The 21,266-nt window shown below is 42.2% G+C and overlaps 2 protein-coding genes across 28 annotated transcripts in view; both read left to right on the top strand.

Annotated features, from left to right (window-relative positions):
* The window catches only part of dst (dystonin), a 107,311-nt gene that overhangs the window by 40,841 nt on the left and 45,204 nt on the right, over nucleotides 1-21,266 (top strand). For 25 of the 27 annotated variants that reach the window (XM_019366394.2, XM_019366391.2, XM_019366370.2 and 22 more), the window contains 25 exons: nucleotides 1,348-1,441; nucleotides 1,527-1,681; nucleotides 1,774-2,242; nucleotides 2,342-2,470; nucleotides 2,555-2,632; nucleotides 2,739-2,900; nucleotides 3,150-3,254; nucleotides 3,467-3,562; nucleotides 3,647-3,772; nucleotides 3,860-4,012; nucleotides 4,109-4,263; nucleotides 4,372-4,498; nucleotides 4,674-4,857; nucleotides 5,465-5,622; nucleotides 5,713-5,891; nucleotides 5,990-6,128; nucleotides 6,214-6,407; nucleotides 6,521-6,683; nucleotides 6,761-6,844; nucleotides 7,040-7,147; nucleotides 7,239-7,337; nucleotides 13,329-13,475; nucleotides 14,657-14,745; nucleotides 14,831-14,939; nucleotides 15,512-21,187. In XM_019366394.2, coding sequence (XP_019221939.1) covers nucleotides 1,348-1,441; nucleotides 1,527-1,681; nucleotides 1,774-2,242; nucleotides 2,342-2,470; nucleotides 2,555-2,632; nucleotides 2,739-2,900; nucleotides 3,150-3,254; nucleotides 3,467-3,562; nucleotides 3,647-3,772; nucleotides 3,860-4,012; nucleotides 4,109-4,263; nucleotides 4,372-4,498; nucleotides 4,674-4,857; nucleotides 5,465-5,622; nucleotides 5,713-5,891; nucleotides 5,990-6,128; nucleotides 6,214-6,407; nucleotides 6,521-6,683; nucleotides 6,761-6,844; nucleotides 7,040-7,147; nucleotides 7,239-7,337; nucleotides 13,329-13,475; nucleotides 14,657-14,745; nucleotides 14,831-14,939; nucleotides 15,512-21,187 — 9,178 coding nt within the window. Of the gene's footprint in view, nucleotides 1-999; nucleotides 1,240-1,347; nucleotides 1,442-1,526; nucleotides 1,682-1,773; nucleotides 2,243-2,341; nucleotides 2,471-2,554; nucleotides 2,633-2,738; nucleotides 2,901-3,149; nucleotides 3,255-3,466; nucleotides 3,563-3,646; nucleotides 3,773-3,859; nucleotides 4,013-4,108; nucleotides 4,264-4,371; nucleotides 4,499-4,673; nucleotides 4,858-5,464; nucleotides 5,623-5,712; nucleotides 5,892-5,989; nucleotides 6,129-6,213; nucleotides 6,408-6,520; nucleotides 6,684-6,760; nucleotides 6,845-7,039; nucleotides 7,148-7,238; nucleotides 7,338-13,328; nucleotides 13,476-14,656; nucleotides 14,746-14,830; nucleotides 14,940-15,511; nucleotides 21,188-21,266 lie in introns of those variants that run through there. The other 2 variants (XM_019366387.2, XM_019366389.2) reach the window with 2 other exon arrangements.
* On the top strand, nucleotides 10,850-13,322 carry LOC112841926 (plectin-like). Its single transcript, XM_025897296.1, has one exon. It carries the CDS (start codon nucleotides 10,981-10,983, stop codon nucleotides 12,994-12,996), a length of 2,016 nt encoding a protein of 671 aa, XP_025753081.1. The 5' UTR covers nucleotides 10,850-10,980; the 3' UTR covers nucleotides 12,997-13,322.

Below are 21,266 nucleotides of genomic sequence, written 5' to 3'. Positions count from 1 at the left end.
AACTTTATGGTTTTATTAGGCAGCAGAAATTAACACTGCTAATGTGTAGGCACATAAGTCAATGTAGTGGGTATTTAATATGACAAACTGTGTGTGTGTTGGAGGTCACATGCAGAAATCAAAGCATCACTGATGAGCTGCTTTTCTTAAAAAAAAAGATAGACATAAAGACACATGCTAAGTGAGTCGGCAAAATATTTTCTGAGGGTGGCGTGAGGAGAGTGCTTCGGTGTCGTATTGCAAGCCTGCTAATGGCTTTAATGAAACCAGACACTGATGGTCAGCGTAGCATGTCAGAGAGTGATTTGCCTCATTAAAGCAGAAATCCCCCAACTGATCTAAGATCTCGTTTACATGACATATTTCAGCTCAGGTTTACAGCCAAAGTGCATGCTACGCATATGATGAGGATGGGTTACATTCTGCTTGAATAATGAAGTGCAAAGTCAGCAGCAAAAAACCAAATCTTGATTATCTTGATCCATGGATTACTTTAAAACTGCTCATTCAGTCCTGTGTAGCAAAAATTTGCAAATGCAATCAACATAAATTTGGATGTTTATGTCAAAGTGTGAACCGACGCACCGACTCGTTTCCTTTGGCGATGTCTTTCAAATATTTGAACCCCATCTGTTGTTTGCTTTACAGTGTAGCTGGTATTTCTATGGAAACTCACACATCATCTTTTAAAAGCCCCTGTGAATGATGATCGTTTAGACAAGTTTACATATCAATTCCTTCCTCCATGGTCTATAAACACATCATATTTAGTGCATTATTTCGGGGTGTGGTGAAAACTGGCAGAAACAGCAATTACAGCAGTTTGGCTGTCCTCCAAACAGACTCAGTTCTGATAACGGTGTACTGTCTCAACCTGCCGTTTAATTTTTATTCCCCGAGGGTTCGGCATAGTATTTCAGGGTGGGAGTTTGTACACGCTCCTCACCTGGCTGTGACACTATAAATATGAGCAAGTTGAAAACAGCTCTCTCAGTTAGGTCTGCGAATGCTTTCATCCAGCGGTCGAGGTTGGAGCCCGAGATTGTTTCGGGGGATGGTTAGGATGAAAAACAGTGATTTTGTCTGCAGTAGTAGTTTTGCATTGTAAAGTAAGATGGCTTATTTAAGCGGGAGCAACAGTAGTTTCACCAGCTACGGCTCTGGTCACACCATCTACTCTGAGCCTTTACAGATTAACAGCTCAGTGTTTCTCAATAACAACATTGCCTATGGATCCAGGTGAGTGCACTGTGTGACAACTTGAATTGTTTTGGGTGGGTAGTTTAGACATTTTGACTTTAAACAAGTGAAAACAAGTAAAATAACGTTCCATCTTTGTTTTTTTAGGCTTGAAATGTTGCAGCAGATTGCCAACAGGGTTCAGCGGGACTGTGTTAACGGCGAGGACAAGCTTGCACTGGCGAGAACGGCCCTGCAGTCTGTAAGCATGCACTCTCAGTTTAATACTCGAGCAAGCTGTGATAAAATAGCAATGAGTTAGAAGTCCTTTCTTTTTCTTTTCTAAGGATGCAAAACGTCTTGAGTCTGGTATTCAGTTCCTAAATGAAGCTGAGATCGCTGGCTACCTGTTGGAGTGTGAGAATATTCTCAGACAACAAGTAGTGGATATCCAGATTCTCCTGGATGGAAAATTCCCATTTGCAGATCAGCTTGTCCAAAGGTAAAAAGTACATCCTTCTGTATAAATAAAACACTGAAATTTCCTCATGTATTAAAAAAATATATCTCACATTGTCATCTGCTTCTATACAGGGTGTCAAAACTCCGCGATGATCTTCTAGCCCTGAGAGCTGAATGCTCCTCTGTGTACAGCAAAGGCCGCACCCTGACTACAGAGCAAACCAAAATGATGATCTCAGGCATCACACAGAGTCTGAACTCTGGCTTCTCCCAGAGCATTAACACTAACCTGACACCAGCCCTTACTCCTGCACTCACCCCAGGGGGAGTAGGTACCCCTGGGTCCACCTTCACCTCGAGCCTTACGCCGTGCCTCACCCCATCCTTGACTCCTGCCTTGACCCCGAGTCTGCAGCCTGCATCAATCCAGAGCTACATGGGGAGCGGTGGTGGCATGGGCCCAAGTAGCCTCAGGCATTTGAAAAACATGCAGATCCGGAAGCCCTTGCTGAAATCCTCACTGGCAGACCCCAGCTTGACAGAAGAAGAGGTCAACATGAAGTTTGTTCAGGACCTTCTAAACTGGGTAGAAGAGATGCAGGTGAGCATCTCTGATTTATAACTTGGTGTGGGTTTATTTTAAGGCGCTTAAAATGAGATGCTGAGTATTTGAGTTGAGTTTTTTTTTTCTGTTTTTAAGATGGAGCTGGAGCGTTCAGATTGGGGATCTGATATGCCAAGTGTGAAAATGAATTTAGATAACCACAAAAATGTACACAGAGTGATCGAAGAATTCCAAATGAGTCTTAAAGAAGCCAAACTAAGTGAAGTAAGTATTTCTTGCAGTTGCATAAATTTTTGTTAGCTGTGTTAGAAACCCCCCCCAAAACTAAACATGTTTTTCTTTTCTCAGATTCAGATGACGATGCCTTTAAAGCTCAGCTATTCAGACAAACTGAACAAACTGGAAAAGCAGTATGAACAACTCTTGGTGAGAGATTTGTTGAGCTTAAAATTCCTAATTTATAAATGGCTTTCCAATAAATACTACAACTGTTTACGTGCTTGTTTTTGTCTGACTCGCTCGTCTCTTTCAGAGCTCATCCAGGGAGCGGCAAAGCCACCTGGAGAGCCTGCATGACTTTGTGTCACAGGCAACTCAAGAGCTCATCTGGCTGAACGAGAAGGAGGAAGAGGAGGTTGCCTTTGACTGGAGCGATCGCAACATTAACATCTCCAAAAAAAGGGATTACCACACTGTAAGTCTTTGCTGTTTGAATCTAGTAAAATCTTCCATCAACAGCGATTAGGCTTTCTAGTTTTTGCTTATGTTATAGCTCCATTTATTTAATGAGGCACCATTCTCATCAAAAGGAACTGGGGCTTGAATATATAACTTTAAACTTAAAATCAGTGAGACGGGATATGAGATTTTGTGAGATGATGGACTAACTGGTTTTATGCCGTGGCAGAATGCCAGTGATGCTCAGCTTAATGTCTTAATACAGGACCTGATGAGGGAGCTGGATGAAAAGGAGGAAGCCATCAAGTCTGTGCAGGACAAGGCAGAGCGCCTTATGCTCAAGAACCACCCAGCCAGGCTAACTATTGAAGTAAGCCCTTTGTGTTCTTTGTGCATCCTCAATATGACAATTAAGATTCCAAATTTTGGACTAGCAGCAGTGACTCCACCCTGCATTCATCTCTCACAGCGATTACAAGATTATAAAGTCCTGATTCAACTTGTAATTTTCCAGCTATGATGCCAAGATATATATGTATGTTTTTAATCTGAAAAAAATTAATGTTGGGGTTTCTTTTTAAGGCATACAAAGCTGCAATGCAGACCCAGTGGAGCTGGATTTTACAGCTCTGCTCATGTGTCGAACAACATCTCAAGGAGAACGCTATTTATTTTGAGGTGAGTTGCTGCCGTGGACTGTTTCAGCGAATGCAGCAAAGTGTTTGCCACATCTAATTCAGCTCTTTTCCCCTCACTTTGCAGTTTTTCAGTGATGCCAAAGAGTCCATGGATTACCTAAAAAATTTGCAGGATTCAATTCAAAGAAAGTACAGCTGTGATCGAACAAGTACCCTACACAGACTGGAGGATCTCATTCAGGAGTCCATGGTAAAATGACAGACAGATATGAAGTGTGTGTGTGTTTGAAGGTGAAATGAAGAAAACTAATCTTTTTGTGGGTTTCTGTGTCCTTAGGATGAGAAAGAGCAGCTCCTTCAGTACCGCAGCACTGTGGCTGGGCTGGTGGGCAGGGCTAAAAATATTGTGCAGCTCAAGCCCAGAAACCCTGAAAATTCACTGAGGTCCTCCATCCCTGTTAAAGCGATCTGTGATTATCGTCAGATAGAGGTACTATTATAGATGCTGTGAATCACCACATTTAATCTCGGTTTATATAAAAAATTTTATAGTAACTCAGTTGTGCTTTTGTCACAACTCTTTCAGATTACCATTTATAAAGAGGACGAGTGCGTACTGGCCAATAACTCTCACCGGGCTAAGTGGAAAGTCATCAACCCAGCAGGGAATGAGGCGATGGTTCCCTCTGTTTGCTTCACTGTTCCTCCACCCAACAAAGAGGCCGTTGATATGGCTTCAAGGTGAGTTGGTAGGATGCTAAGTTTCCTACAGTTCCCCTAGAGTAATCTTTGTCACAAATTTAATTGGCACAGCTAATAATATTAATAATATAACCTTTGCTTCTACAGAACTGAGCAGCTATATCAGAATGTCCTGGCACTGTGGCACCACTCCCACGTCAACATGAAGAGTGTGGTGTCTTGGCACTATCTAATGGCTGACATTCAAGCCATCCGCAACTGGAATGTGGCTTCAGTATGTCGGAGTTTGTTTTTTTCAGACCGCAGCCAGTCGAGCTTTTCAACTCACATTGACGATCATTTGTGATAATCACGCTTCAGTTTGATAACGATCATTCTAAGGAAAATGCCAGTTTGTGTTATTTACACTTGTTTTTGTTTGTTTGACTGTTTTGCTCTCATCATTCCAGATAAAGACCATGTTGCCAGGTGAGCATCAGCAGGTCTTGAGCAACCTGCAGTCCCACTTTGATGAGTTCCTGGAAGACAGCGAGGAGTCAGAGGTATTCACTGTGGCGGACTGCGCACAGCTCGAGAGAGACGTGGCGGCGTGTAAGGAGTACTACCAGGAACTGCTCAGATCCGCAGAGAGAGGCAAGGCTCAAATCTCCCTTCCCCTTCTGCGTAACAACGAGCAGCTTGTGTACATTGTAGAAAACACAACAAAGGGAAACACATGGCTGTTAAGCCTTTTAAGCCTTAAGTTAATACCTTTTGGAATTACTCTGATTTTGCTGTGAATGTAAATACTGCACTGGTATGGCGTCAATGTGTTATGTGTAGTCATGAGTTTTAATTTGGGGAAAATTTGAAGAATATTTGTTCTGCTGTGTTGATACATATGCACATGGACAGTATTCACATATGCGGTGTAAAATATTTGCATTTCTTTTTAAAAGAGTGTGTATTTTTTTCAATATACTTCTAATAATTTTCTCATTTTGTGACTGACTCCACCTCAGCAGCATACAAAGTTCAGTGGCTTGAGCTCCATTGCATGAGACCTTAATTGACCTTATAGCGTAATAAGGGTGCCACCTAGAGGCTGTCAGTTTAAACTGCAGTATTTGTGGCTTTAAATTATTTTCCCTTGAATGATTTTCAAAATAACGCAAAGCTTTATATTTATTACTCTTAAAAAGAAAAATGCAACAAAGCTGTCAGTATTTTTAAAACGCTTTGATCCTTTTCTGTTACACAGAGGAACACGAGGAGTCGGTGTACAACCACTACATCTCGGAAATACGCAACTTCCGTATGCATCTGGAGGCCCATGAAGAACACCTGATCAGGCAAATACGCTCACCCCTGGAGAGAGATGACCTGGAGCAGAGTCTGCAGCGTATCACAGAGCATGAGGTACACATTGCAATACTCATTTATGATAATCAATGACTTCGCTGTTGCTGTCAGTTTAAACCATCCCTCCGCCCTCATCTGCTCTTGCAGAGGAAGACGGCAGAGCTGAATAAGCTGAAGGAGGATCTGGATGCCATGAAGGACAAGTGTGAGCTGTTCCTCAGACAGGCCGCGGGTTCTCCGTCTGTGGCAACGCTCTCATCTGAGCTCACAGTCCTCATTCAGAGCATGAGCCAAGTGTACTCCATGTCTTCCATTTATATGGACAAGTAAGAGTTTCCCTTCATTGTAATTAGGTAATTCATTTATATGTATATTTGTAATACAAAAGAATATTAGAACTAAAGACCTGTTTCTTCTATTGCAGATTGAAAACTGTGAGTTTAGTGGTGAAGCACAGTCAGAGTGCAGAGGCGCTTGTTAAGGCCTATGAATCCAAACTCTACGAAGAAGATGCCATGAACCCTGATGTCAAATCCATTGAAAATGTCATTTCCACACTAAAGGTGTTACACCATCATAATTCAGTATTGCACCAACATACCCAGTGCTTTGCCTTCACTTGTTAACCATTCCTGCTTCTGCACACAGCACTGGCGGACAGAGATTGATGAGAGACAGGAGGTATTCCATGACATGGAGGATGAGCTGCAGAAGGCGCGCCTCATCAGTGACCGCATGTTTAAAGCGCACAACGAGCGCGACTTTGACCTCGACTGGCACAAAGAAAAGGCGGATCAGTTGAGCGAGAGGTGGCAGAACATCCACTCCCAGATCGATAGCAGGTTTGGCTTTTTTCTTTTATTCATTCTGAATTAAATCAAGCACACCAGCTGTTTTTGCAGAAAATAGTCAGTGTATGTATTGATCACTAAAAGGTTATCCAATCAATTTTCAGGCTCCGAGACCTGGATGGTATCAGCAAATCTTTGAAGCACTACAGAGACTCCTATAGCAGCCTTGATGAATGGGTTAGAGACATGGAGGCAGCACAGCTGAAGGCCCAAGAACACAAACCTGAGGATAGCAAGGCACTGGCTGAGCTGTTAAACAAACAAAAAGTAGGACAAGACAGAAGTTATTCACAGCAAAAAACATTTATATAGATACACAATGTATTAAAATGTGTGTTTTTCAGATCCTTGTTGCTGAAATTGAGCAGAAACAGAGCAGTATCGACGAGTGTCAAAAGTACTCCGAGCAGTACTCATCTGCTGTTAAGGTGAAGCCATTTGTTGTTTTTAATTTAGTTTACCCCCCACTTTACAGTTGTGATATGTAAACAGTAACGCATCAGGTCTGTAGGCTTTTGAAGAATATTTTTTGTGAATATTGCAGCAGTTAGTCAAAGAACACTGAGCAATAATAATCTAACTAAAAGTAGTTCACCATCAATTCATGTGAAATTCTTTTTTAGGATTATGAACTTCAGCTGATGACGTTCAGAGCAATGGTCGACTCCCAGCACAAATCTCCTCTCAAGAAACGGAGGATGCAGAGTTGTTCTGATGCCATTCAGCAGGAGGTGAAGCTTTATTTTGGCTTTGTCAGCAGAAGAAATGACTTCTGTATGAACAACAGTGCCTGCTCAGTGATATACTTGGTTGTGTTTACAGTTTATGGATCTCCGAACGCGCTACACTGCTCTGGTGACTCTGATGACTCAGTATGTGAAGTTTGCCAGCGAAACACTGAAGAGAACTGAGGACGAGGAGGTGAGTTATTCTTGCTTTAACACATAAAACTTGGCTTCCTATGGTAACAGGGATTCGTGTAGCACTTTTTCAATTCCAGTTGTTCGCCATTTGTTTCCTAATGCCAATGTAGCTGTATTGCCGCACATGGCTATGCTTCCTGGGTGGTCTTCTCTTTTTTATCAGCTTGTTTTAGTGGCTCACAGCACTTTCACTACTTGTCTACCTTGACTTCTTGACTCACTCCAAGACAATTATCTCAGATGGCCATCTCATCGTGAGGGAAGACAGTTTGCTTTATTGTACAAAAGAAGCAAAGGAAATGGAGAAAAGCAGTGCATGTCTGCATGGACGGTAGCTCCTTGCTGGGATGAGAAAGCTTTTTTATAATTCTCCTGCAGTAGATCTGATGTGTCTCTTTTAAATGTCTCTCCAGGAATCTGTGCACTAGTTCTAAAGCTTAGCTTTGACGTATAAAACTGTAACTGAAATGAAATCAAACCTAAAATATTAATGGTATGTCTGCAGTTTTTAGGCAATTACAGTACAACTATCTTTTCTTTTGTAAACAAAATGCATTAAGCAAATTCCTGGAGAGATTGTTTTATTATTAATGGCGCTAATTTACAATGTCTACAGTGGATGATTTGTATTTTTTTTTCCCGTTATAGAAGAGAAAAGCTTTTGAAAGAACAGAGAATGAAAGGTGGACAGAAAGCATGGAGCTCCAAAAAGCTACAGGGGATATAGCGATTAGTCAACTTAAGCAGCGGGTCTGGGAGCAGGAGGCTTTGCTGACTGAGAGGCAAGAACAGTTGGAAAAGTTGGAAGGAGAAATAGAAACACAGCAGAAGACAATTGGGGATCTAAAGTGTCAGAAATCCCGACTAGAGCATGATCTGAATCATTATCGTGCTAAATTAGAGATAGCAGTTAAAGACAAAATGGCAATTGAGCAGGAATTAAAGCACACAAAAATGTTAATCGAGCAGTCAGAGGCCACGTGGTCTTTGACTCAGAAGAAGCTAGACGATTTCTTAAAAGATAGAAAAGATGGCCACGATATTAATACCCAAAGCCTTCATAGGAAAAAAGATGTGGAGGAAATAGACTTTGACTTTCACGAGCCGCAAAGCCAAATCCATGCTAAAAGTGTGGCTCAGCAGCCTTTGGCCTTTGACAGCCAGTCAACAGGAGACTCTGAGCTGAGATCATCTGCATTCAGAGAAAATGACAGCACGATGGTGGATGTTCTGCAGCAGAAATTAGAGGAGCTGGTCCTGGTCCAGAGAAAAGCAGACATGGCTGAAGAAAAAGCACAGAGTTATAAAAAGCTGTTGGATGACAGCAATAACAGACTGAAGAAACTTCAGATGGACTTGGAAGCTGAGAGGATTAGCATGAGACAGAAATCGGAGGAACTCCAGCAGGAAACACAGAACATGAAGAAATCCATCAATGAGCTTCAAGATGAAATCAGATCTCTCAAAAGAGCAAAGTCCTCTCTGGAACAAAACGCGTTTTTTCACAGCACTGAAATAGAAGGCCTTAAAGAGCAGCTGAACATCGCCCACGGAGAGCTGCAGAAAAAAAGCTCCATTGAACAGGAAAATAGTTACAAGATTAACAGCTTAGAAGAAGACCTGGCTTCCAAACAGTCAGTAATAGATCAGCTGAAGTTTAAATGCAGTGAGCTGACGAGGATCAATGTCTCATCTGACAGTAATATTCAAGGTCTTCAGACCCAGATGGAGTCAATGGAAAAAGAGAGGTCAGTTTCAGAACAAAAGCTCAGGTCTTTAAGGAGAGAGATCGACAGCTGGAAACAGCAAGTTCAAACAGCAAAGGAAGAAAGAAGCTTAATAAAAAAATCTGAGCAGGCGCTGCAGGGCAAGTGTAAAAATCTGGAAGCAGAACTTCAAAAAAGTGAATTAGCTGCTTCTCAGTGGCAGGCAAGAGTAGATGAGATGAAACAGATCAATCTGGAGATGGAGGAAAATCTAAAGAACATAAAAGCTAAACTGGATCAGGCGACGATGGAAATTGACAGCAAGGATCAGCAAATTAAAATCTTCAGGGCTCAAGTAGAGGGCACCAAATCACAGGTCAGAATTATCGAGGAGGAGCTGAATAAGAAATCGCAAAGCTCTCATGAGCTTCAAATTAAACTGCAAGTTTACAGTGAGGAGGTAAAGAAAATGACTGAACTGCAGCAGAAAATCAAAGCTCTCAGTTCAAGTACTGTCAGTTATGAGAAAGAAATAACCTCCCTTAAAACTGAGCTGATGTCAGTGCTTTCTGACAAGAATTTGGCAAATCAGAAGGTCCACATACAGAAAGCTGAAATCAATGATTTGAAAGTGATGCTGAATACTAAAAATGCACAACTGCAGAAGGAATCTGCCGAGAATCAAAAGCATCTCAGTAAAATCAAGGCTTTAGAAGATGAGCTTTTCAAACAAAAGCACAGTTTTAAGGGGTTAACCAGCAGCTCGGAGAAAATGACAGAAAACGTAAAGCAGGAACTTTACATGCTTCAGAGTGAGAAGAGAGAAACGGAAAGGAAAGTCGAGAACCTGAACGCTAAACTTTCAGATTTAAGCTCCTCACTGCAAAGAACAAAAGACGAGTTAGCGAAAGAGGCCCAAGAGAGAAAAGTCAAAGAGTCCAAACTAATTCAGCTGGAGGCTGAGCTTCAGAAAAATAGAATAACAATCAAAGAAATGATGTCCAGTTCTGAGAAATCCAGATCAAACCTACAAAATGAGAATACACTTTTAAAGAGGGAGAAAGCTGAGGCATTAGAGAAAAGCATCTTATTGGGATCTGAAGTCAGAAAACTGAGAGAAAACCTTCAGCACGCCCAATCGGAAGCCGAGCAAAAGCAAAAAGAAAACGCTGCACTTCAGCTGAGGTCTCAGCAGATGGAGGAACAACTGGATAAGTGTAAGAAAATGCTGGAGGAGTTAAAGAGCAAACTAGAACTCCAGAGAGAGGGCTATGACAGGCAGTTGCTGCTAGTGAAAACTGAAATAGAGAGAAAAATCATTTTACTGCTGTCCGAACTCACAAACGAAAGCGAGAAATTCAAAGTGCACAGCGCTGAACTAGCAGAGATGCTGAATAAGTATTTCAGACAAGACACGAAGCAGATAAAATATCAGAGCACAGCTGATTCAAAGCAACAACCGGACCAACAGCTTCAGATCAAAATGGACAAAGTGCAGCAAGAGAGAACGAAGCTCGAGCGAGACTTGTCAAAAGCAAAATCTCAAATAGACGAACTCGAGGAAGAAAAAGTCAAACTCAAGTCAAAAATCAGTGCTATGCAAAGCTTTTGCAATGAGCAAACGAGTGAATGGACAAAGTTTCAACAGCTGTATGTGAAAGACAACAAGGCTGATCTGATGAATGCAGATGTTGCTATAATGCAGAAAATGGCGCACTCAAATCAAGATGCAAAAAGCAGGAGAGATGAAGAAATTCTCTCAGTGAAAGAGTTCTCACAGGTACGCACAAGGCTAAATTTTGCATTACTGGAACATAATAGTGCATTTATTAACAGATCCAGTATTTTTAAATGTAGTATGCTCCTTTTAGTAGTTGTTTTTTTCTGTTAGTAGATATTAATCATTGTAGCTGTAAAAACTTAATAGCTCTTCCAATGTCACATCTACAGATGGCAACAATGGAGAACGAAATCACTCTTGAAGGAATTAAACATGTCAGACAAGATAAGAGGGAGATCATTCACAGTCAAAGCCTTCAGCAGTGTTCAACAACAAACACAATGTTGGATAGCTCCCCTCATCAAACTCCCGCTTTTCTCAAGAAAGACGTGCAAAGTGTGACTTACAAGAGCCACGTTAACACTGATTTCCAAAGCTCTGTGACAGCACAGGGATACATGGCTCTGTTGGGACTTACAGACAAGCAGCTGCACGAAACTAACGTCAGCAAGACAAAAATGTACCAAAGCACATCAGAGAGTAGCACAACAGACCGCGATGGACAGCAGAGCGTGACATATTCAACTCCCCAAAAGCTCCCAGACCTCAAAGGGGGTGTAAGCATTCAAAATGTGGTCAAATTTAAGCTCTCGGATGAAGAGTACATCGGCAAACCGGCTGCTATTGCTGGAATTTATGTGGAGTCGAGCAAGAAAAAGATATCCTTCCTGGAAGCTGCTGAGAAGGGCTTCCTAGCAAAGACATATGCCCTGGAGTTTCTCGAGGCTCAGGCTGCAACAGGAAGCCTTACAGATCTGGCTACCGGACAAGTGCATTCAGCTGCCGAGGCATTGGAGAGGGGGATTATAGATCCGAGCCTGAAAGACAGGCTGATGGAGGCTGAGAAAGCTATTAGCGGCTACATCTTTAAAGGCAAAAAGCTGTCTGTGTTTCAGGCCATGGAGGAAAGGATTCTCGATAGATACAAAGCTAAAAAGATCCTCGAGGTCCAGGTTGCTACTGGAGGACTGATAAACCCAGCGACCGGGGTCAGGGTGCCAGCTCACATTGCTGTAGATCAGGGTCTTTTGAACAAGGAGACTCTACAGAGTCTCTATGATCCAGTCGGTAACCCCAAAGGTTATCACAACCCTGACACTGGACAGAAAGCATACTACTCTGACATACTGAAGGCATGCTTGTATGACATCAGTGGTGGAGTGTTTCTCTTCCCGTTTGGTGAGAGGCACCTAACAAGCACATCTCCTGCCAGCTCTCATAGGGTGTCAGTTGTCAACAGCAACTGTGGCACTGAGATGTCAGCGTATGAAGCATTCAAGGGGAAACACATTGACAAGAAGACATATCTGTTTCTGTCACAGCAGGAGAGTGAATGGCAGGAAAAGTCCACAGCTGACCCCAGTGGAACCCCACTTCACATCATTACTGATGTCAAAAGCGGTCGACAGCTTTGTCTAGAGTCGGCTCTAAGTCAGAGATTCCTGGAATCGTCTGAGCTTGAGAGCTATCGCAGAGGTCTTCTTAGTATCACTGAGATCGCAGACATGATATTTTCAAGAATGGTTGTTGTGGAAGATGTTAACAGCCCCATTGCTGGACTTTGGGATGTCACTCAGAAGAAAAGGCTTTCGGTTTTTCAGGGTTTTCAACAGGGCTTTACTGACAGAGCTACTGCTTTACGGCTGTTAGAGGCCCAGGCCTGCACTGGAGGTATTTGTGACCCCTCATGTGGAGAGAGAGTTACCCTCACCGAGGCTCTCAAAAGAGGTCTTTTGGATGAAGCACTGAGTCAGCAGCTTCTGCAGTTTGACCGAGCATTTAATGGCTTTATTCATCCCAAGACTGCAAAGACTTTGTCTGTTTCCCAGGCTGTTCAGGAAAATCTCCTCCCAAAAGACGCCGGTTTCCGCTGTATTGAATTCCAGCTCCTGACTGGAGGATTGATAAAACCTGACACCCAAGACAGAATCTCACTTGAAGAAGTCGTTCAGAGCGGACTCGTTGATAAAGTTACCGCCACTGTACTCAAAGACGAGAAGTTCCACACCAAAAGCCTCACCTGTCCAAGGACCAAGAGAAGAATTACATTCAAAGAGGCTCTGGAGAGAAGCGTGTACGACTGCCACACCGGGTTAAGGTTACTGGAAGCTACAAAATCCCACGGTTTTGGACCAAAGTCAACATTTCATTATGTTTGGGCATATAAATAAAAACCTGTCAGTTATTATAGCATTAGCCTTGGTGGGGTGGATTTAAAGTCAGTGAGTCTTTTCTCGTTACCTTTGACCTTTTGATAAACAAAGATGTTATTGTCAATGAAGCCTCGCATTGCTGAACTGGTTAAAAGTATTTGTATTTCAGTGCTGCTGATTCAGTACATGGTTGTCCAAAGCTTTCTTGTGTCTTCTTCTTTTGGTTTTTGATGATTTTAACCTGATTATGAATAGATTTTGACAGCGGCCCTCGCTCTCTTCCTGTGTTTTGGTTTATTTTTGTAGCAAAGTTAACAATCTTGTTAAAAGCCCGTCTATTTTAATTCTAGAGATCTGTTGATGAGGAGAAGAGAGAGCATGGTGATAAGGTTAACAAACTATTGCAGTGGATGTCCAATGTGAAACAGACCGTGAGCAATGGTGGGGATGCTCTGAAAGATAGTAATGCCAACACAGATGCTTCTAATAAGCCGCAGGTAAATAATGTGTATGTTCCTGGTGTGTCCTGTTTTGTTTTTTTTTATTGCTGACACTTGTTTATATATGAGAGGTTTTTTTTTAATGACAAAAACACTCCAATCAAAATGATCTTGCCGCCCTTTGCTGTCACAGCGTTTGATTTCTAATAAAACAAACTGTCTACTTCCTGATTCATTTTATCCATATATGTTGTACAGCTCATGGATTTAATTACTGTACTTACAAGGACCTACGAAGATATGCCATTTACATATAATATGAAATACTTATTTCAGTTGATTCATATTAAAAAAATGCATATGTTGCACAAGCACCCATATTTGAGCACTTCACTGAATAATAAATGACGTCAATCTCACAGGTTATTGAAATATTTAAACACGTGGCCCAAAACTGATATTATTCACCTTACACGAAATTTATAAAAAACTATCCATAATCCGTGTTCATTATATCGCAAAAGCAAATAAATCATGGTTAAATGGTGCAGAGAGGCAGTTTGTGATCACACGGTCCATAATTAAATCTGCCCAACATAAAATAATAGAAAATAAAATAAATGTGTGAATTAAAGAAGTTTAGATTTTCATTACATCTTATTTGCTAATGAGAGCACTGACTTCTTATATATCTTTTGATGTTAGTAGTGGACCCTTGCATTTCTCTAGTAATATTTTCATATACGTAAATAAACGTCTGTAAAGTAAAATCCCAATTCAGTAATTACAGTGTAACATAATTTGACTTTATTTTGTCAAATTATGTCAAAATCACCTTCACCTTCCCCTTATGTTTCTGATATCATGCCCCTTATGTAAAACAGAATAAAGCACAATGTGCACAGTGCTATCAGAAATAACAGTGTTAAAATTGTAGCCTCATTAAAGACTGTATAAATCAGTCAAGTCCTCTTTGGCAGAAAAACTAACATGTTTTGTAGGTTTCCATAGCTAATATTTATTGCAAAGTTGTTGTGTGCAGTATGCTTCATGTAAATAATGAATCATGAAAAAATTAATTCAGTCTTTAAAAAGTATTTGTGTGTCTGCGTGTGTGTATTTTTGAGGATTATCTTGGTTTTTTGTTGCAATTGTAAAGTCAAACTTACCATTAAAGTCACTATGTATCATTGACTCTAACATGGTGATATGCATGTTGTTGCTGTTTGATGTTCTAGGTGTCAGTGGAGGAAATGGTCACTAAAAAGGAACAAATTGCAGAAGCACTGAGGTCCACACAAACGATGCTAAACAAACACAGTGACAAGTAAGCCTCCTTACCTGGACTAGCATGCAACAGACTGACTGGTAAAGTTTGGGGCTTCATCCTTAATATTTTTTTGTCTTTACAGAATGACAGAAGAGGAAAGAAAGAAGGCCCAAGAGCAGCTACAGTCTCTCACTCAGGCCTACAATGAACTCTCTCAGCAGTGTTCAGATCAGACTCCCTCTGCAGATGAGGTTGGATTATAGGCTTCGTGTTTAATGGAGTGTGCCCTATAATGTGTTGGAAAACAGTGCCACCTGATGTTCGATTGCATGTCTAACCATTATCCTCTTTTCCCTAGTACAGTGTTTGCCAAATTCTCTCGCACTTTCTCTTAGACTGGCTCCTTAGGAACAGAAACTTAGTATGGCTGAAACCAGTCAAACCTGAGTATGCTGTAAACATGCTAATTGCACCAAGCTGTGGTCTGATATTTCACCTCTTTCAGTGTGCTTGAGCTCTCTTTAAGAGCTCAACAGATATAGATATATAACTTTACAGTGTGCTGTGTGACTAACGACACTCTTTTTGCAAGATGCTGAATGCTTTTATTCCAGATGCATGATAGCTTTAAATGTACTGTCCATCACCCTCCTGTTGCAACCCCGTTGCAGTCTTGCTCTTGCACAAATGCTGTCTTAACAAACCCGTGTCTGTGTGGTGGTGAGTATAGATTTTGTCTTGCTTCAGTTAGCAAAATTTGAACAAATTCTGAGGCTGAGGCCAAAGCTAGTGAAATTAATTGTCATGCTTTCATTTCCTGTAGGATTTCAAACCCCTTGATAGGATTGGGACTGGAATGAGTGGCCTGATTGATCAGAGAGGCTTGGTTAATCTCCAAGGGGCCCTCCTAACCTCCAACCTCTCTGAACCCCAGCTCCATCTGGGGTGTGACGATGCTATCGAAGAAAATCGCATCTACACATCAACGCTGAATCACTTGCCAGTATTGAATGATTCAAGCAAATGCATACAGAGTTCACATGTCTCCTCTGTGTCCCTGTCAGACATAGCAGCAGCTAGAGAAGGGTCCATGTGTGAAGATATGATCATAAAGATAATAGAGGCCAGCCAGGTCAGTGATGAAGTGAAGATGTGCTACACAGGGGACACGATGACCCTGGAGAAGGCATTTCAGTGTGGTTTAATTCCTGCTTCTGTCTATGTAAACCTCCTTCAGAGGAAAAAGTCTCACCAGGATATGATAACTCCTAGCACTGCAGAAAGTCTGTCGTTTTTAGAGCCTGAAGAGGAGGGTGAAGCTTGTGAGGTTAATAAACTGATATTCAAGGGCCTCAGCAGAAAGAGATCAGAGACATCAGAGAGGAATATTAGCAGTGTGACTTCGGGTGGTTTTAGTAATCAGGAGATTATGGTGAGGTTGTTAGGTGCTCAGGGGGATCTAGAAGGTCAGAATGAAACTGAGGTGTCAGATGGTAACTTCCAGAATGCTGGAGGTGGGCTGAAGGTGGATGCGGCCATTCAGTGTGACTTGATGAGCTCCAGCAGCACACTCATCGTGCTGGGAAATCAGCAACAGTTCATGGGACTTGCGTTGCCTCACTCTGGGGAAATCCAAACGGTGTCTACCTCGCATGAATCGGATTGTCAAAGCACCTCCAGTGAGTTTACCTGCAGACTTTTTACTAATCGAGGGAAAATAGCAGCATTTTACATTCCGGAAAATTCAGAGGTGATCGATATCACTACCGCTATTCAAAATGGTTGGATCGACAGTCACACAGCAGAGGTTCTGAAATCCATAGAGATCCCAGATGTGCTGCCAGATGTTGATCACCTTAGTGAAAAGTTTTCATCTTGGCTCACTTATAAAAAGCTGGCAGTTGATGGGTGGCCTCATGATGGTTCAGAAGTTAATCTCCCCTCTCCCACGGAAGCAAAACAGTTATTCATCTCATACTTAATGATGAACAGTTATATTGATCCAAAGTCAGAACAGAGGGTTTTGATACTTGATGATCAGTTAAATAAAATGGCTCAAGCTTTTCTTGAGGACCGGCTATTTTATCTGAACGATGATGAAGGTTTGACTGATCTGACTTTAGATGCCGAAAATCCTTTTGAAGACGCAGATTCTGAGATGTCGCTACACATAAATGATGAATCAGAGGACTTAATAAAAAACACAGAGGACGTGTTTGATCGCCGTGACTTTGTTTCCCAGACCGGCGGGAGAATCACCTTTGATGAAAACACACAACACACATTTGAGCCCCATAATTTCGTTTCCTCTGGCAATGGAAGAATAACCTTTGATGAAAAATCTAATAAAAATGATAAAGCTTCAAAACACGATCATGCCAGGGACCTTTTAGTGAGTAGTGACATTGATATTGACACCAGAGGTGTAGAGGTGGAAAACGTCTTTGAAAATGGCACAGAGTCAGAAAAGGAGGCCGGAGATTATGCCAGGGAAGATCTTGATATTCCAGGTTCTCTACATGTGTCAGTCCCTCACACATTTTGCTCTGGGGAAAGCAGAAATATTAGCTCACCTTCAGTGATGATTGACTCTGAGTCCTCATTTAGATCTTGCCATCAGGTGCCACCACACTATAAGGCTAAGTGCTTTGAAACAACAACAAGTGTTCATATTGAACAACCTCAGTTTTTAAGCTCTGAGGACTCGGTGGAGGGTGGAAATGAGCGGAAGAGTGCTATTGAGCTTCTGAAAACCCAAATGGAGGAAGAGGGCATTTTGGACGTCACCTCTGGGAAATGTTATAACCTGCAGGAAGCTCTTAATAAAGGATTAGTGGATGATAAGATGGTACTAGAGCTGCATGACTCACAGTCAGATGAAAAAACTCCCATCCTAATGGATGAGACAGACAGATTTTCTGGATTAAAACAGGCATTGTCAAGCAGATGTCACACAGAGCAGAGCTTTTTGAGGTCTCATTGCAGCAGGAGCATTGGTGATTCACTCCTGCTTGAATTAGTCAAGGATTCAGATTCGCAAGGCAACTTTTACCCAGAGGAAAACCGTGTTTACTCTCTTTCTGAAGATCAAGATCTGGGTTTAATTCATGCAGCTGAAATTCACAAAGCTGAAAACACACAGCAGGTGATTTCAAGGAATGCTGCTGTCACGGTGCTTGATTTAGCCAAAGAAGAGGCTAATAACAAGGAAGGAGAGAGTGAAAATAGAAATCCAGAGTTAGCATGTAAGGCAGTGGGGAGTGTAGAAACAATGACTAATAAAGTACATCTTTCCCTTCCATCAGAAAGTGGTAACATGCCTCAGATGATCTCACCCTCTTTATGGAATCAGGTTACAGCAGAGCGTACCAATCATATAGAAAAATTGCCTTTAGGGGCTGAAGACAGTGAGTCACACACCTTAATGGATAGCGAGCTGACAGGAAAAATCTCCAGCATCAATACTGATTCCAAAAGCCAGACTCAGTCTGCCACTTTTGCTTATCACTCCAGTAAATCTGACAGCACACCCAGTGATGAGGATATTTTCAGTGATGGATATGATACCAGTGTAAGAAATCAGACATTCATTCAGAGTGAAACCGGCACGTCGGTTTCATTTTGCAGTGCTTTGTCTTTGGAAGCTAGAGTGGAAGATGAAAGTGGGGTTCGGTCAACTTTGGGCAGTGAGCCAGCTCCAAGTGTGGATTACACATCGCTCGGGGATTTGGTTGAGGGTGCAGTCATCTCGGTTTCCAGGGGTAATTGTAACTCCGTGAAAAACAGGGCAGAAGATGTCAGAGTTGCATTACGTCAGCAAGCAGAAAGTGATTATAGTGATGAATCTGAGCCCAGCAGCTGTCAGAGAGATCAGAGCCTGATTGCAGCTGTTTGTGAAAGACCTCCAGAACAGCAGAGCTCCTCTTCTGAAATACCTGCTGTTTACAGCAGCATAACAACAACAAATACCGTCAATCACAGCAACTATGATATTGAAGATACAGTCCTGACTCCTAAAGATTTCTTAGGGTTTACAGATGGTGGAGCAGGTGATTCTGAGAGGCCTTCCCTAGAGAAGCAAAATGATGACATTCTCACTATTGATGGTGAACAGATCTCCATAGCTTTCTGTCAGCGAGATCAGAGCCTGATTGCAGCTGCTTGTGAAAGACCTCCACAACAGCAGAGCTCCTCGTCCGAGTTACCTGCTATTTACAGCAGCATAACAGCAACAAATACCATCTTGCACAGCAACAATGACATTGAAGATTCAGCCCTGACTCCTAAAGATTTGTTTGGGTTGGCCCCTGGAGGTGCAGGTGATCCTGAGAGGCTTTTCCAAGAGAGGGGAAACAATGACATTCTCACTATTGATGCTGTATCTCTCTGTCAGGGAGCTCAGAGCCTGAGCTCACCTGTTTGTGAAGGACCACACCAGCAGAGCTCCTCTTCTGAGTTACCTGCTGTTTATAGCAGCACAACAGCAACAAATACCATCGATCACAGCTACAGTGATTTAGTCCTGACTCCTAAAGATTTGTTAGGGTTTACTTGTGGCCTTACAAGTGATGCTGAGAGGCTTTCCCAAAACAGGCAAAACAATGACATTCCCACTGTTAATGCTGAACAGATCTCCGTAGCTCTCTGTCAGAGAGATCGGAGCCTGAGTGCAGCTGTTTGTGAAGGACCACAACAGCAGAGTTCCTCTTCTGAGTTACCTGCTGTTTACAGCAGCATAACAGCAACAAATACCATCAATCACAGCAACAATGATATTGAAGATTCAGCCCTGACTCATAAAGATTTGTTAGGGTCGCCCCCTGGAGGTGCAGGTGATCCTGAGAGGCTTTCCCAAGAGAGGGAAAACAATGACATTCTCACTGTTGATGCTGAGCAAATCCCTGTATCTCTCAGTCAGAGAGATCGGAGCCTGAGTGCAGCTGTCTGTGAAAAACCTCCACAACAGCAGAGTTCCTCTTCTGAGTTACCTGCTGTTTACAGCAGCATAACAGCAACAAATACCATCAGTCACAGCAACAATGAGACCGAAGAGTCCGTCCTAACTCCTAAAGATTTGTTAGGGTCTTCCCATCTTGATTCAGATGATGCTGAGAGGTTTTCCCAAGAGAGGGAAAACAATGACATTTTCACTATTGATGCTGAGCAGATCCCTGTATCTCTCAGTCAGAGAGATCGGAACCTGAGTGCAGCTGTCTGTGAAAAACCTCCACAACAGCAGAGCTCCTCTTCTGAGATATATTCTGTTAATAGAGACATAACAACAAGTACTATCAACCAAAGCTACTATGATATTGAAGATTCAGCCCTGACTCCTAAAGATTTTTTCGGGTCAACACATGGTGGGGGAGGTGATGCTGAGAGGCTTTCCCCAGAGAAGCAAAATGATGACATTTTTAATATTGATGCTGAACAGATTTCTGCATCTCTCTGCCAAAGTGGTGCACCTGTTTGTAAAAGACCTGCACAAGAGCTGAGCTCCTCTTCTGAGATACCTGCTGTTTTAACAGCAACAGATACTGTTAATCACAGCAGCAATGATGTTGAAGATTTAGTCATGACTCCTAAAGACTTGTTAGAGTCGGCGCTTGGTGTTACAGGTGATGCTGAGAGGCTTTTCCCAGAGAGGCAAAACAAGAGCATTTTCGCTATTGATACTGAACAGATCTCTGCATCAAGAACGGACACAGACGATCCTGATAGTGATAGAAATGTCTCCTGTTTAAATCCATCGTTTCCCTTATCAGACATCAACTTTGGACAGCCTGGAAGTAGAATAGGAGAAGAGTTGAGGTCTGATCCTCAAGAAGAGGATCAAAGTTTAGAAGTGTGTGTTTCTGTGGATACTCACACAGTTACGGATTTCCTGTCCGAGAGCAGCATAATACCTGTTGTTTCCTCTTCAGGCCCATCAGTGTTTTCTAATCCTGGAAAGACATATGCAGATGACCAGGGGGAAGATATTACACACAATGATAAGAGCAGTGGTTTGGAAAGGGCACAAGCTCAAGATTCTCAACATGCCCTTGCTATAGATAAGAATAATGCACAATCTTTAGATAAAAGCAGTTTCCACGAGAGTAGCACATCTCAGGGACTCACACAGAGCAGTCACCCAGATCACCTCATGAATTTACTGAAGCAAAATTCTCTCAGTTTAGACAGCGAGGACACGAGGAAAGCAAAACTGATATGCCCGGAAGAAAGAGGAGGTCAAGAGACAGAGCAGTCTGATGCTCCAAATATCCAGCTGCAGCTGCTGCAGGTTTTTAAGACTGTTTCCACAAGCCAAGACCTTTCAGTGCTTAAGGAAGTGATGGATACCCTCAGCAGCGCTCTGGGGTGTGAGTCACAGCAGGAACAGTGGCACACACTGGAGAGCATCAAAGAGGAAAGTTCAGAGGGAGAGGATGAGGAGTCAGGAGAGGATGACGGTGCTCCAAAGAGTCACCAACCATCTGTTGAGGAGGTCAAATATAAGGTGCGGTTTATTTTGGCTGAATGCTAAGCTCATCATTTCTTAGTTTTGGACATTAGTAACATCTGTTCCTTTTGTGAAT

Source organism: Oreochromis niloticus, linkage group LG13, assembly GCF_001858045.2.
Source record: "Oreochromis niloticus isolate F11D_XX linkage group LG13, O_niloticus_UMD_NMBU, whole genome shotgun sequence".
NCBI lineage: Eukaryota > Metazoa > Chordata > Actinopteri > Cichliformes > Cichlidae > Oreochromis > Oreochromis niloticus.
The sequence above is the reverse complement of the archived record's forward strand: the minus strand, read 5'-3'. Positions and strand labels throughout refer to the sequence as shown.

Coding starts and splice junctions, on each gene's coding strand:
- LOC112841926 (XM_025897296.1), top strand. CDS start 10,981: ATGTCACATCTACAGATGGCAACAATGGAGAACGAAATCACTCTTGAA.